Raw genomic sequence first — 16,546 nt, 5'->3', positions numbered from 1 at the left:
GTCAACTTTAAAGCACAGGAGGGGTAAGGCTGCCTCCCCGGGAAGCAGGGCGGGTCCCGCCCGGGAGGAGCACACCCAGGCAGGAGACGTGGGCAGCCGCTGCTAGCCACATTGCTCTTCTAGATGCCCAGCCCCTGGGGAGGGTGAGTGGAAGTGGCAAGCTCCCAGAACCCCCTCAGGCAAGTCCCCCCCCCCCCCCCGCTTGATCCCCTGCAGGCTGGATGGAGATGGGCTCAGGGGCTCCTGCAAGCACACAGGCAGTGGCTCTGTGACTGCCCCAGGGCCGCCCCACCCACCCACTCCCTTGCCCCGTTACTTCAGCAAGAAAGTTCTTTGGTGTGTGAGCCATCGAATATTTTTAGGTCTATTTATTACAGAAGTAGCATTACCCTAATACAATCATTGCTAAGTGGCCATAGTACATTTATGCTATAATTGCACATCATTTGAATCACTGCAGGAATGTCCTTTTCTCTTGATTCTAAATTTCAGAAGTGAAAGGTAAGAAGTTAAAGTTGCTGCAAGGCAAAGGATAAAAACATTGCGAGGTAGTCGGTAGTGTGGCTGTCAAATGCCAGGCTTCCCACCTACAAACAAGCAGGGTGCGCGATTCCCCGTCTGCACAGCGAGCGGAGTGCCAGGCAGGCCCACCCCTCGGCCGGGGTCAGCGGACGATGGCCCGGGGCCGCATCCGGCCTGCACCTGCTTCTGTACAGCCCTCGAGCTCAGGATGTTTGTACGTTTTTAAAGACAGAGAAGAATATGGGACTGAGACCATGTGCAGGCCGGACAAGTCGTCACCCGCCGGCCCTGCCTTACAGGGCTGCTGTGAGGGCCACCACAGTGCAGGCCAGTGCCTGGCTCAAAGGAAGCAAGCAAGACAGAGTGATGCATGCACACAGCCATTAGTATTTTCAACAATCAACTGCCACGTGACGGGTTCATTTCCTCTGTGAACAGCCTCCCCTTCCCTCCCAGAAACAACAGACAAACATCTTGATGATTATTATGGACACAAGATCTTTCAAATGAAAAGTTGCTGGCAGTTCAAGTTCATGACCGAGAGAAAGGAGTAGCTCCCTTGATAGCAAAGGGACCTGCTGGCAGCAGAACACGGAGGCGCGACTCCGTCTAACGCGTCGGGGAAGACCGCGACATTTGACGTTGTTAGACATTAAGTAGGTATGGAAAGAGAGTAAACTGACTCGGCGACAGGACTGGGCGCTGGCTGTCGCGAGGGAACACTGTTGCTGGGTAAATGCACTTGCAATGGAGATCTACGACAGGGTTCAGGCAGAGACAACAGAAGCCGGCCTTTCAGAATCCGGCTGGGTGGCTGATGCTTTCAAACATGAGCTCGGCAAAACTGGCCTCACAACGACACGGTAGAGATTAGTGTTGGGCGTGACTGGTGTCTCACACGGGACCCTGGGACACCACGGGCACGTGTGCCTGTCCAGGGGGACGTCCCAAGCTGGGACGTCAGGAAGGCAGGCGCAGCACACACTCCTGGAGTCACAACGCGCCGCAGCCCTGCAGGGCCCGCTGACCGTCTAGCCCACGAGTTTCCTCCCACATGGCGCGGTGACATCGCGCAGCACTGGCAGGGCATTCTGGTCGGGCGGCATGTCGCGCAGCTTTCGGGTCCACATTAACGACACACCGAGAACCTGGGCTTCCCTCAAAGCTTTTGAAGCTCTCGTTTTACAAACACACACTTTTAACAGAATTGAAAAGCTGCAGTCTTTCCATTATAACCAGAGACTCGCAAGATTCCTCACGAGCTTATAAAACTCAGGTTTGGCAGGAAAATCAGTTTAAAGATACCCTGTCCACTCACCAATGTCAGAGGTTTCAGCAGAGCAAATTTTTGCCTATTTTGATCAGAAGAGACGGGAGACATTCTGCGACAGGGCCTTGCAGGGCCTCTGTCCTGGGACGAACTGGGCCAGGCCATTCGTGTGGTGTCCCTGGAGGAGTTCCATTTATTAATCATTGTATAAAAAAAAAAATCTTGGCTTTCATTGGAAGAGGAAAGAAGTTACTATATCCAAATATTTAATATTTTAACATTGCAAAAGTTCTACTTTTATAACAGGGTTTTTCTTAAATGGAGAAAACTTTGGAAAAATTTTAAAAAGAAACTTATGATTTATTAGAGTACAGGTTCCAAAACCACATTTTTAGAAAAATATAAAGTGCCCAAATACCACTTACACAGGTGACAGAGGCCTCCTGGAGCCAGATGAAGCATCCGTGAAGAAACATTTAAAAACAGTCTAGATACATATTTACACGGGTCACTAAAGGGAAAACCATCTGATCTTTCTTGGCTTCGATGTTACTCCATGAGAAAAGAAGTCAAACCGGAAAACCAACAAGCATGATTCTCAGCATGCTCCGCGGTTCCTTTGTAATGCATCTGGTTAACATCTACTCCACACTGTCATTTCCACCTTTAAATGTGAGTAGTGTGAAAGCCCCCGCCTCAGGCAGGCGGGTGCTGTGAGTGGTCACAATTTCAAATGCAAGTCCTAATCGTCTGACTGGGGATTTGATGAGGACCATGGATACCGGGCTGGAAGGGGCCGGCTGGCCAAATCGCCATCTTTTTCTAATAAATGCCGTCATTTGCTAGAGTCTCGGGTAGCGTCTCCAAACCTCAGTCACCTCAGGGCTTAAGGACCAATGGAAGGCAGTCATCCAACATGGTATGAAAATCCTGCACTCAAATGAGCACAGGCAGCAAGAGCGACTGGATCCCTGCCCTCTAGAGCCTCAGGCATTGGATCAACTGGGTTCTCAAACTCAGAGAGTGATGTCCGTCATGAGGCCCTAACTCCAGACACCAGCCTCGACTGGTGAACCACAAGACTAGCTGGCAGGGGACCGGGCGGTTGTGGTGGGAGTTCCAGAGCTGCACAGAGTGGAACTGTCAGTGCTCGGTTACTAAGAACATGGCGGGGGTGGGGAGGGGGAGGGGGTTCGGGCTGAGTGAGCGGTCAGATTCCCCAGGGGACTCGAGTGCAGGCTTCCCCCGGTGCTGTCACGGCCATGGCGTCGAGAGAGCAGACGACACTCGTTTCTTTTGCCGTGGACCAGACGCTCTTAAGATGAAAGATGTGTTGCTTGCTCTACCCTGCCACACTCAGAAAGGTCTCCATGTGACTCTCAGAAATGACGGGGGCATGGGACCTCCTCTTTTCATTTTTGAGGTTCATTTTTCTTCTGGTTATAGAAGTGAAGTCTCATTTTTAGGTCTTTGAAGACCTCGAAGTATAATTTCTAAAAGCAAACATTTTAACATCAGATTGTACTTCCTACTATGAAGAGAAGCCATCACTGATTTAAGACCTACTCATGCTACTGGAGAGTATTAACATAAAAAAAGTTACTTTAAAGGGAGGAATAGTAGATGAACATGGAAAAATCCATCACCAAGGCCATTATTATGCATTTCCTCAAAGAATTCCATGTAACAAAGTGGAAAACTAATGGTTCATAGCGACAGGAGCGTAAATCCAAGAGGGAAAACTGTTATTCTTCTAATTCAAATACAGACAAAGACAAGTGCCTGAAATCGGTTTCACCCATTAGAAGAAATAAACGCAAACGATTCTGATTAGCACTACATTGCTCATCGCCAAGAGGCTGCCAAGCTCACTTAGCGTCACCTCTGAATAAGCAGCTAAATTCAGGCTGAAAAGACCAATGACCCTGACTCAGGACTGCGCCCGGGCCACAGAGAAATCAGGGAGGAATCGTTGCAAACTTATGAGCCCGTCGCCAGCAAATGAAATGTCCGAGGTAAGTGCGAGACAGACAATGAGAGGGAGCTAAGGAACGATTAGACGAGTGTCGACTGTGAGCCCTCATGAAGACAGAACGTCACAGACTGTCACCACAGACAAGCAGACAAGCCATGCCACCGAACAGGCCTTCCCAAGGATTCACTAGTGGAAGCGGAGAGCGACATTGTCTTTGCAGCTGAGGAGAGCACGGGCCACTTCACCTGGGGGGAGGCAACCAGCACTCCGGGCCAAGTGGCTGCCTGGTGGTCACGTCCAAAGGGACCCAGGGACTCCTGGAGTCCTGTTCTCCTGGAAGTAGCAGCAGCAGCAAAGGCACAATGTCCTCTACTGGCCTTTACTCTGCGTTCTCCTTCTTCGCACTGTAAATGTTCTGCACCGTTTCGTAGACAGACTCCAGATCCTCCGGGTAGCGGAGCTCCAGCTCTGCGTTCGGGATGTAGTGGGTACCAGTAAACTCTGAGAAATAGCGTCCGACATCGGGGTGCGAGATTTCTTGAGGCTCCACATTATATTCCAAGTTTTCTGTTGGTAAAGAGGCACATTCTCGTTAAAATGGATTTTCTGCGGCACCTCTTATCCAGAGTACTTCCTAGCAACCGTTTCCCAGTAGCATTTTGAGGTGGAGGGAAAGGAAAGACAGAGCTGTTTATGGAATGTACAGGAGCGAACGGGAAAAAGGCAGCGAGTGGCCATGGGGGAAGGAGGAATGGTGGCCTGGGGTCCCCACAGCGCCACACGGAAGACAGTACTTCCCCAGTCTCTGGGCAAGGCGTCTGGCTCCAGCCACGCTCCGCAGTCTCCTGGGGACGGGCAAGCAGAGACTCCCCACGTTCCTCTGACTTGATTGACACAAATGTGAGGACAAGGGAACCCTCGAAGCGTCGGGAGCCCCACATCATCTGGTGACCACTCGTGGGCCTGCGTCCATCCCGTCTACTAGTGTGAGCCCCTCCACACGCCCACAGCTCCGTCCCAGCTCCGTCCTCTCCACACCGCGTGCGCCTCTGAAGGCGAGCGCTGCACAGGGGGCAGGAGGCCGGGCGGGAGGAAGGCAGTGTGACCTTCCACAGACGGTGCGGTTATGACATCTGCATACGCTCCTGAAATCCACGCTCTCTCCACACCCTGCTCTTTATTCACTACCAGACAAAGAAATAAAAATAAGACCCCTTTAAAATGGAAGGATAACAGAACAACGATGACAATGCAGGTGAGGTTTTTGTTTTTTTAAAATATATTTTTATTGATTTCAAAGAGGAAGGGAGAGGGAGAGAGAGATAGAAACATCAATGATGAGAATCATTGATCAGCCGCCTCCCACAGGCCGCACACTGAGGATCGAGACTGCAACCCGGGCATGTGCCCTGACCGAGAATCGAACTGTGACCTCCTGGTTCACAGGTCGATGCTCAATCACTGCACCACGACGGCCGGGCCAGACGAGGTATTTTAAAGGCTGAAATCTTTTTAGGTGGTTTCTCCCCAAAACATGACTTGAAAAACAGCTCTGCATGGGCCCCCACCTGGGAGAAGCAAAGCCTCACCCCCCATGACCGGCACCAGAAAGGAGCTGGCCAGGCTGCTCTGACTGTGTTCCAGGCAGTCTCGGTTCCCTGCAGCACGCAGCCACACTTTGCACAGTTTGTCACTGGAATTAATGCAAGTTAGTCTCTGCACAGGCCTGGCCAATGGGCTCACTCACCCACAGTGCAGCACCTCACCCCAAAATGTCCTGAAATGCACTCAGGACACTTGGTCCCCCCACCCAGGACAAACACCAGGTTACCTCAGCATTACTCTTTTTTTAAAAAAAAAAAAAAATTTTTTTTGTTAATTTCAGAGAGGAAGGGAGAAGGAGAGAGAGATGGAAACATCAATGATGAGAGAGAATCATTGATCGGCTGCCTCCTGCACACCCCCTACTGGGGATCAAGCCTGCAACCCAGGCATGTGCCCTTGGCCGGAATCGAACCTGGGACCTCTCAGTCCGCAGGCTGACGCGCTATCCACTGAGCCAAGTCGGCTAGGGCTCAGCATTACTCTTGACAGCACCCACGGCAGGTCGTGTAAATACATGATGGCACATTAACTCAGCGAAACGCGGGCAGCCAGGACAATGAGCAATGTGCTGTCGAGATCCGATGGAGGAACCCGGAGTACAAACATATGCTACTTAGAAAGTGCCTGGAAGGACACACAGCTAGGCTGCCACACCACAAGGCATAGCTAAGGTGTTTTATTTTCTTATTTTTAAATGTATTTTTGATTTCAGAGAGGAAGGGAGAGAAAGAAACAACTGGTTTATTTAACTGGAGCTTAGTATTCCTTAGTTTGGATGTACCCCAATTTCCCAGGAAGTCCTTGCAAATGACACTGTTTTGCGATAAGAAGGGGCGACAGGCCCCCTGGCGAGCGTGTCCCGAGAGGAGGGACTGAGGACGGACCTGACAGGTCAGAGGAGGGTGACACTTGAGATTTTCACAATTTAAAAGAGAGCACCAAACGGCCCTTGGAAACGGCTGAAATTTTACACCCCCGTCTGATGTAGGGTCCTCACACAAGTGCCAGCGTGTGCAGACGGCCACGGACTGTGTGTGGGGTGTGGGTAGGGGAGGGTGTTGCAGACACTTTAGTTTGGAAATGCAGGACGGCTCATGGAAACAGAACTAACGCTTGTAGCGGGTGCACACGCACCAAGCACGCTGAACTAGAGGTTCACGCCCCACTTCAATTCCTGACCTTCCAATACGGGCAGTGACTGAAGTTCCGAGCACCTGGATATTCGTTTCCCACAGTTCCTGGGAAGTCCTGGTGGGGAGGGGTGGGGGAGGGAGAGGGGGCTGAGACAGTCAGCATGCCTGCCCCTAGTGGGGGAAATGATAAACATGCCAGGTGTGGTATATCCCTCCTTTAGGATTTAGGGTAACACTAACACATTGTTGGGAAAATTCCCTTGATTGTGCAAAATAAAACTATTTGAAAATATTGTGCATGCATGTGGTCTATAATCTACCCTTCAACTCTGTGGAGAACTAATAATTAGAAGAGTATTCATTAATGGATTTTACCCAGGTTACTAGGATCATGGAGAAAAAGTTTGAAAATTTAGATTAAAAAAAAAAAAGTTGTAAAACAAAATAACTTACTATAAGCCCAGCCGGTGTTGCTCAGTGGTTGAGCATCAACCTATGAACCAGGAGGTCACGGGTTTGATTCCCAGTCAGGGCACATGCCTGGGTTGCAGACTTGATCCCCAGTGGGGGGTGTGCAGGTAGCAGCCGATCAATGATTCTCTCTCATCATTGATGTTTCTCTCTCCCTCTCCCTTCCTCTCTGAAATCAATAAAAATATAATTTAAAAAGTAACTTAATGCAAATAAAAGAAATGTTAAAAACATCCTATATAATCCTCCTATATAATAAAGAGGTAATATGCAAATTAACCCTCACATCCTCACAAGATGGCTGCCTATGACCAAGCAGGGGGTTAGTGAGGGACGACCAAACGAGACTGAACAAGCAGGCTGTGTGGGGCAACCAGGTCGGCGGGGAGGCCATGAGGGGTGACCAGGCTGGCGGGGGGGGGGGGGGCAGTTAGGGGCAACCAAGCTGGCAGAGGGGGACAGTTAGGGGCAACCAGGAAAGCAGGGAGGCAGTGAGGGGTGACCAAGCTAGCAGGGAGGGAGGGGCAGTTAGGGGCGACCAGGCCAGCAGAGGGAGCAGTTGGGGGCAACCAGGCTGGCAGGGAGGGGGCAGCTGTGGGTGACCTGGCCAGCAGGGGGGGCAGTTATGGGCGATCAGGCTGGCACTCAGAGGCAGTAAGGGGCAATCAGGCCGGCAGGGGGGCACAGTTAGGGGTGACCAAGCAGCAGGCGAGTGAATTAGGAGCCAGCAGTCCAGGATTGTGAGAGGGATGTCCAACTGCTGGTTTAGACCCGATCTCTGGGATGGGGCCTAAACTGGCAGTCAGACATCCCCCAAGGGGTCCTGGATTGAAGAGGGTGCAGGCTGGGCTGAGGGTACCCCCGCCCCCCCATGCATGAATTTCGTGTACCGGGCCTCTAGTATTTAAATAAGTATTTTTAAAATTTAGCCTCTCAGGTCTCCCATTGGCTAAATATGGTATAATTTGAGCAGAAAAAGAAAACTGTTCCAAATGATTAGAACACATTGACTAAATAAAAGTCCAGGAAGCTATGAGAGGAGGGAAGTACTGGAAATGGAGGTAGAGGGAGGGTTGGGGGAAGGGAGGGAGAGAAGGGGTCGGAGGGGGAGGGGGAGAGGTGGATGGTGAGGGAGGAAAGTTCTTGTTTACAGGAGTGGAGGGAACAATAGTGGTAGGAAACCATCATTCTGCGATTCTCATATGATAACTTAGGCAGCGAGATGCAAGAGGCACTAACATAACCAGGATAAAGGTTACTGCGAAAGATGACATACACAGGATGTCACGGCAGGACTCCATGGGTTTCATGTTAATTGCAAAGGGAAAACTGTCCCTTAGAGTGAGTCACTATCTTAGTCAAGTGACCAAAATCCGCTTCACTGACAGCAGGACAGCGGACACCATGGCCCTCCGGAGGAGAGGCAACGTGACACACAGCGTTGACAGTAAATATTCCAGCCGAATATAGTAACAGCCCGATCTCATCACGCCTCAGACTTAGCTTCCAGTCCACAGACAACACACAGATGAGCAAACAGTATGACAAATCCAGAAAGTTAGACATTTTACAAGATAACTGGCCTGGACTCTTCAAAAAGTCAAAGTCTTGTGGAAAAGGATGAAAGAAAAAAAAAAAAGGAAGAATGAGGAACTGGTTTTTTCTAGAGACCCAGGAGACACCACCAAACGCAGTGCATAAATCCTGGTCAGATCGTGATTGAAAAATGAACACGCACACACGCCTACAAAGGCCATTCTGTGACCACGGGGACGTCGGAGTAGTGACTGACATGAGAGCCTATGAAACGGGTTCTCTGCGAGGTGTGATGCTGTAACTGTGCTCACGCAGTGAGGTGGCTTTCCTCTTACAGCAGGCACGGGGAGGGTTTAGGTTGTGATGTCTGCTGTGTTCTTTCAAACAGTTCAGCAGAAACTGACAACCTCCATCTGCAGGTCAAACCAATACTGTCAAAATGCTAACTGTTGACTCCAGTGGAGGGTGCAGGGGTATTCACGTCTGAAATGCTCTTCACCCAAAGTTGTTAAAAACCACACCTGTCAGCGGCTTGATCACGCACTACGCACACCATCTCCTTGTCTGCTCTTCTGTTTGCAAATGTCTTGCTCTGTGACAAGGACCCACAATCACTTAGTGGGATCTCAGTTCTAGAGGGTCAAACTGACAGCCAGAGGGTGAACTTTCTTATAAAGTCATTCCATGCTACGACTTTAAACCCTGCACTGCATGTTTACTGAGGATATGCTGAGATGAATTCCTGAGACACTGAACAATTTCAGAACACCTAAAGCCAGATGCCGTTTTACTACTCCAAAAAGCCCCTTTTTAAAGTTGACATAGATGTTTCTAGAAACTCATCCTATCGAATAATAGAGAAACATGGTAATTACCCGTACCTCCGCTACCCTTCCCATTGGCTAATCAGGGTGATATGCAAATTAGCTGCCAACCAAGATGGCGGCCGGCAGCCAGGCAGCTTGAAGCGAACAGGAGGCTTGCTTGCTTCAGTGACGGAGGAAGCTAACGTTCCCCACCTGCCTTGCCGGACTCTGAGCTTGCAGTTTAAGAAACATTGTTACAAATATAGAAGCTAAACAAAACCCCAGAAACCTGCTTCAGCCAGCAGGACCGCAACATTGTTTCAATTATAGAACAAACACAGATCCCTGCTTTCAGCCAGCTGGGATCTCAGAGCTGGAGTGAGCAGGACCGCAACAGTGTTACAATTATAGAACCCAAACAAACCAGATACCTGCTTTCAGCAGCTGAGGCCTCAGAGCTGGAGCCAAGCCTCAGAGCTAAAGCTGGCCCAGAATAAAAAAAAAAAAAGAAAAAAAGGACAGGTTGGGAGCTTCAGTCACCTGCCAGTCTGAAAACGGCCCTCAGCCCCTCACCCAGACTGGCCAGGCACCCCAGTGGGGATCCCCACCCTGAAGGGGGTGTGACCAGCTGCAAACAGCCATCATCCTCTCATCCAGGCTGGCCAGGCACCCCAGTGGGGACCCCCACCCTGATCCAGGACACCCTTCAGGGCAAACCAGCCGGCCCCCACCCGTGCACCAGGCCTCTACCCTATATAGTAAAAGGGTAATATGCCTCCCAGCACCGGGATCAGCGTGACAGGGGGCAGCGACCAAATCCCCTGATCGCCCTGCAGCTCTGTGTGTGACAGGGGGCGGGGCCACAACCTCCCTATCTGCCCTGCTCTGTTCATGACAGGGGAAGGTGCCCCAACCCCCTGATCAGCCCTGCTCTGTGCCTGATAGGGGGGAGCTCCCCAACCCCCTGATCGGCCTGCGGCTCTGTGTGTGACAGGGTGCGGCGCCCCAACCGCCCCCACGGGCCCTGCTCTGTGTGTGACGGGATAGAGCCATAACCTCCCCATCGGACCTGCTCTGAATGTGACAGTGGCGGCGCTCCAACCCCCTGATTGGCCCTGCTCTGTGGGTGATAGAGGGCGGCGCCCCAACCCCCTTATCCGCCCTGCTGTGTGTGTGACAGGGAGCGGTGCCCCAACTCCCCTATCGGCCCTACTCTGTGCGTGACAGGGGGGAGCTCCTCAACCCCCTGATCGGCCCTGCTCTGTGCATGACAGGGGGGAGCTTCCCAACCCCCTGATGGGCCCTGCTCTGTGCTTGACAGGGGGCAGCGCCCCAACCCCCTGATCGGCCCTGCTCTGTGCGTGACGGGGATGGTGCCGCAACCTCCCTATCAACCCTGCCTTGAGTGTGACAGTGGGCGGTGCCCCAACCTCCAATAGGCCCTACCCTGAGCGTGACTAGGGGTGGCATCGCAACCTCCCAATCCGCCCTGTTCTGTGCATGACGGGGCGGCACCCCAATTCCCCAATTGGCCCTGCTCTGAGCCCGACCAGGGGCTGCACCTAGGGATTGGGCCTGCCCTCTGCCACCCGGGAGCAGGCCTAAGCCAGCAGGTCATTATCTCCCGAGGGGTCCCAGACTGCGAGAGGGCACAGGCCGGGCTGAGGGACCCACCTCCCCCGCCGAGTGCACAAATTTTTGTGCACCGGGCCTCTAGTATCTACACTAATAAAAGAGAAAAATGGTAATTGGCGTATGACGCTACCCTTTTCATTGGCTAATCAGGGCTATATGCAAATTAACTGCCAACAAGATGGCGGTTAATTTGCATATGTAGGCACAATAAAGGGAGGCGAAAGGGAAAGCAGGAAGAAGCCCCCTGCCACTGACAGTGATCGGAAACCCAGGGGGGAGCTAAGAGCTGGGGGGCAGGGCAAAGGCGGCCCTGGGGCCACCTTTGCCCTGCCCCCCAGCCATGATCAGAGAATCAGGTGCCTTTGCCGCCCTGGCCAGTGATAGCAGGAAGTAGGGGTGGAGCCAGCGATGGGAGCTGGGCACGGTCAAAGCTGGCAGTCCCGGGAGCTAGGGGTCCCTTGCCTGGGCCTAAAGCGGAGCCCACGATTGCGGGGCCGCTGCATCTGCGGGTCCCCGCTGCCCGGGCCAGACGCCTCAGCCAGAGGCATCCTGCAGGGGCAGGGGCGGAGCCTGCAACTGCGGGGAGCTGGGGGTCCCCTGCCCAGGCCTGACGCCTCTGTCAGAGGCGTCCGGCCTGGGCAAGGGGCCGATCCTGCGATTGGAGGGTGATGGGGGTCAACGCCTGAGGGCTCCCAGTATGTGACAGGGGGCAGGCTGGGCTGAGGGACACTCCCCCCCCCCCCCAACCCAGTGCACGAATTTCGTGCACCGGGCCCCTAGTATCATATAATAGGCACTGAAGGCATGAGGCAAAGCCACAGGCGCTGGCCAAGTGGCGGTCACAAGACAATACCTTTATTCTCGTGACACGCTCCATGATGTACAGTGTGAAATGCTTAACAAGTGACTACTGGGGGTACAAAGAGTCCACAGATCGCTCAACAATTTTCAAATCATGTTGAGTTTTTGAAATAGAGTGATTTTTTTTGTCACAGTTTCTAAAGTTAAATAAAATCATCGTCAGCGCCTTTGGCTGACATGGGTGACATTAAACCCCACTCACAGCTCCGTCACTATACTGACAGGTTAGTCTCAAGAAACAGAATTTCTTTTGTTTCATGTTATCGTCTCAGTTTCTGATGAATTACTAACAATTAATAAGAAACCTTTTCTACTCTTTGATACTTCTGAGATTTTTATACATCCAGTATTTCTATTAAAGTGTTTACCAGAACATAATGCTGACTGAGGTCAAACATGCTTTAGGCCAGACACAAAAAGCTGTAACATGATGGTTACGGATAGGGCTTTGCCAAGCTGCCTGGGTTCAAATTCATGCTCTGTAAGTTAATATTTAAATGACTGCGTGCCTCAGTTTCATGTACAAAATGAGCATGAGGAGGATGGAAATGAGTTTCAAATGGAGTTAACAGACACTGCATTAGCATCTGTGTTCATTTTCATTAATAAAACGGACGCTGTAAATGCCGCCACAGGCAGGCCTGCAGTAACTTCGTCCCATTAAGTGGAGGAACAAAGAAAAGGGAGCCGCACAGCGAAGGCATTTTGGTCTCTAACCTGCCTCCATTTGTCTGTCCTGGAGTGCCCCGGGCTAGCACCTGCCAGTCCTGGCAGATGCCCCATTTACCCAGCCCCACGCTCTCAGAGCTGGTGCAATGGACTGCAGTTCCCACAGTGGTGTCTCCAGGGGAGCACAGGAGGCTGCCAGTCTCAGGAGGCCAGAGGGTGCTAGGGTGGCTCCCCAAAGTGTCCATTCAATAGCCTCCAGTTCAAGCAGGCAGTATTGGGCAGGGCACAAGATGACCCTCCTTACCTGGAGGGAGCCAATGGCAATGCCTAGGAAGCAGGCACTGGAGATTTGATTGGCAAAGGCAATGACCAATCAGAACAGAAGTCAGCAGCAGCACTGGAATAGTGTCCCAGCCGTGGTGATGGAGGGGGAGATTTTGTAACCTGTGGTATGACTGTACCAGGGCATACCAGCCATGTTTATTAGCTAAATATCAGCCCTAGGAGGTGAGCTATTGGAAATTCATGACTGTACCCACAGTATCTGAGTGCTCAAATGTGTGCTTAAGATATGCCCCGGTGTTATTAAAGGTGCAGACAGGAACTAGCCACTTACCTTGGGCTGCATAGCGGCAAGAACCATCCTCCACCAGAACATTGTAGAAAGGCTGGTGATGGCCATGAGGCAGGCTGTGGACGTTCATGTTTCGAATCCACTCGTGTCCCATCATGCAGGTGGGGTCCCAGCCGTAGATGACACAGTTATAGCCATACCTAAGCACAGGAGCACGGAGTCAGTGCCCTGGATCCCGGCACCTATGAGATGGTGAGCGAGGGCTTGGCTTCTCTTAACCTCCCTTTCCTACACACTGACCTGCTTTTGCTCCCCGCTGAGTCATTTTTCAGAACACTCCTGTCTCTTTTATAACCCTCTCTTATTATCAACCTAGCACTTCAGTTAGAAAATAAACTTTTTGACAAAGAGAGATGGGGCAACAACTGGTCATTAAGATGGAAAAAGGTATCAGGACCAGGCCTGCCAACAACGCACAATACTGCTTCTGGAGAACAGAGACCTAGAGGTAAAATGCAGAGCTTCCCAACTGTCTTCACGCCTCGGGATGGCGAATGATTTTCTAAACAAGGTCCTGAAAATAAACCTATAAAGGAAGAGATGGATCAATGTGCCTGCCATAAAGGACTGATTCAAACAGACGACCTACCTGCTAGGGAACTATTTCTTTTTTTCTTAATAGGACAACAGGGTGGCAAATGTATTTTTAACAAAAGAGAGAGCCCTTACCTTCCAGACACACTGAAATAGCTCCAGATGAAATGACATCTGGGATTTGCTTCCAGGGAGGAGGGAAGGGCGGGTGGAGACAGACCCTATTATGATAACCAGTGGAGCTGATACGGGACATCACCTGGTTTGTTATACGCAAATCTTTTTACTGTTAGGTATTTGAAATATCTATAATAATAATAAATTAAAAAAACAGAATGCAATAAAAGAATGAGAACACTAACCAAAACCTGGAAAAAGATATTTGGCACTTATGTGTACACAGAGACTAAATCTACAGAGAAAGAATCACTATAAATCAGAAGCACAATATTGACAAGGCACTAACGAAAGGAAACGTGAATGACCAGTAAGCCTGTGAAAAGAGCCTCAATCGGTGTGGTTATCAGGGAAATGCAAATTAAAACCACAATGAAACACCTTGTGCCACTGAGGACCTGAGTGTGATTTCAGAAGTCTGGCCATGGCGCATGCTGGTGAGGAAAGGAGCTCTCAGCTCCCGGCAGCTGGGGGGATGTACATCAGTGCCATCGCTGTGGACAGTTTCATTTTGTCCAGTAAACTGGCCATGTGTGTACCCTGCGACCCAGCAGGCCTGCCTACAACCTGAATTCAGGAGAGCGAGAGGAGAGCCCGAGGACAATACGGAAAGAAGAGAAAAACTCTGTTTACAGCAGCTGCTCCATCTTCCCACCGAGAAGGGTCAGGCCTCTGGAGGTCACTAAAAACATTAGACCTCCCAGTCAGGACCACAAATCCCTTCTTAAAAAAACAAAACAGTTAAAGACACGGTTCAGCCTGCGGGCCTTCCTGCGGTGGGACCCAGGTGGCGCTGCTGGGCGTCGGGTCCCCTTCAAGCACGTCCCTGCGGCAGCTCACGGGTCCTCGGTGTCCTCTGCGGCCACGCGTGGGCGGACGCCGTGGGCACTCACCTCTTGTGCTTCATAATGAGCCCAATGGAGTAGCAGACATCCCTGTGCTTCTCGTGGGAACGGAGCTTCACCTCCACGCCCACGTCCTCCTTCTTGCGCTCAATGTGTTCTAGCGTGTGCTGCACCAGGTAACCCACGGCCCCGTGCTGCCCGGGGTCCAGGGTCTGAATGTGCTGGAGGATGTCAAGCACCTTCAAGACAAGACAGAAAGACTGGGTGATAATATTTTTATTAAGGCCTTTTCCCTGTTACTGCACTGGATTCAGCCCTACCTAGCCTGACAAAGGACAGCAAGATGGGCCCTGAGGGCGGCCCAGGTCCCCGCGGCTGCTCGAGGCTGGCACACTCACTTCTGATCCTGGGCACTGGCCCAGGCACCAAGTGCAACCAGCGTCAATGTCAGAAATTGCTGAGAAACACGGTGGATTGGTGCCGGGAGCCGGTCCATCCTTGCTGTTTCAAGGGACCTGGCATATATGGCATACGGTTCTTAATATGTTTGCTCACCTTCTTGGTGCTGTGTTTTAACCAAGGTCACCTCTCCGAGAAAGGTTGAATCCCCAGGTAGGGATTTTCCCCTGAAGTTAGGGAGGGAATAAAACCCCTCAACTAAGTGCCAGGCGGGTAATTAATCCCTTTAACTATGAACAATCATGCTTAAACTACATAATCTTTTCTCCCTGGAATGGAGATAAGAAACGCCCTAACCTTTGGAATAGAGATTGATAGGATTGAATCAACTGGTATAAATACAGTTGTAACAAGACAGAAACACTCAGAACTTAGAACAGAATCAAGAAGACAGAACCTACACGGAGCCTAGAGACAGAAGAACTTTGCTGGAGAGAGCATGCCGGAGGATCCTGGAGAGGGACTGGCCTCGGAGCCTAGAGACAGAGCCTAGCGGGAGAACATGGCAAGGGATCCTGGACTGAACCTGACTACAGAAATACGGCAAGAGAACCTGACTAGAACCTGGTGACCGAACCTGGCTGGAGATCTCAGACAGAACCTGGCTGGAGAACCTAGCGAGGGAACATGGCTACAGAACCTGGCTGGAGATCCTAAGCAGAAGAACCTCTCTGGAGATCCAGACCAGAACTTGGCTGGAGATCCGGGCTAGAGATCCTGGCTAGGCTGCTGGTCAACTGAACGCTGTCTCCGTGTCATTCCTTCTTCGCCGACTCCGTCCACACCTTTGGGGACCTGGATCTGCTGGGGTTGGACCCCGGCAGATTGGAGTCAGCGTGGGGGAAGGAGGGTCTGCCACTGACAGGCACATCTGGGTACAGTGAGTTCTCAAAGGGTCTTACGTTCTTGGTCAATGTGGGCTTCAGTTAAAAAAAATGTTATTTCCTGGTTTTAGAGAGAGGAAAGGAGAGAGAGAAAGAAACACCGGTCCATGTTCCATCCTCATGCACTGCACATCGGCTTCACTTTGACACACAGAAAGGAAACGATTTTAAGTTGCCTGCACTCATGAACTGGTTGGAAAAACAAAGGCTACGTGCCTCAATCAAGAAAGAGGAGGTTGGACAGAACTGCCTCGGGACCACGAAGATGAAGAACCACAGAGAAGCCACCGAAGGGCTGCACATTGGTTTCGGACCTTACACCTGCAGAACGGGGTTCTGGAGTCCTACCGGGCATTGCCATGACGTTAACTCGGGACGCAATATCGTATTCAAGTGGGCAGGGAGAAACTACATCTACGTGGGGCTTATGTAACAGCTGGGAGCAGCAGAACTTAAGGTTATATTCTCTCTACTGTCCCAGTGGCTCCAAGGAAAACACAAATTCTGTTAAAGTTCCTACCCACACACGC

General features: G+C 51.2%; 1 protein-coding gene across 2 annotated transcripts in view; it reads right to left on the bottom strand.

Moving 5' to 3' along the window:
• Nucleotides 1–353: 353 nt before the first annotated feature.
• FBXO21 (F-box protein 21) overlaps nucleotides 354–16,546 on the bottom strand; it is a 39,220-nt gene continuing 23,027 nt past the window's right edge. Inside the window, exons 10-12 of one of the 2 annotated variants that reach the window (XM_059676565.1) lie at nucleotides 14,722–14,933; nucleotides 13,100–13,257; nucleotides 354–4,334 (exon numbers count right to left, since the gene is read on the bottom strand). In XM_059676565.1, coding sequence (XP_059532548.1) covers nucleotides 4,147–4,334; nucleotides 13,100–13,257; nucleotides 14,722–14,933 — 558 coding nt within the window. In that variant the 3' untranslated portion in view covers nucleotides 354–4,146. The remainder of the gene's footprint in view (nucleotides 4,335–13,099; nucleotides 13,258–14,721; nucleotides 14,934–16,546) is intronic. The other variant, XM_059676566.1, reaches the window with a different exon arrangement.

This window comes from Myotis daubentonii, chromosome 19, assembly GCF_963259705.1.
Source record: "Myotis daubentonii chromosome 19, mMyoDau2.1, whole genome shotgun sequence".
NCBI lineage: Eukaryota > Metazoa > Chordata > Mammalia > Chiroptera > Vespertilionidae > Myotis > Myotis daubentonii.
This window is presented reverse-complemented; position numbering and strand designations above follow the sequence as displayed.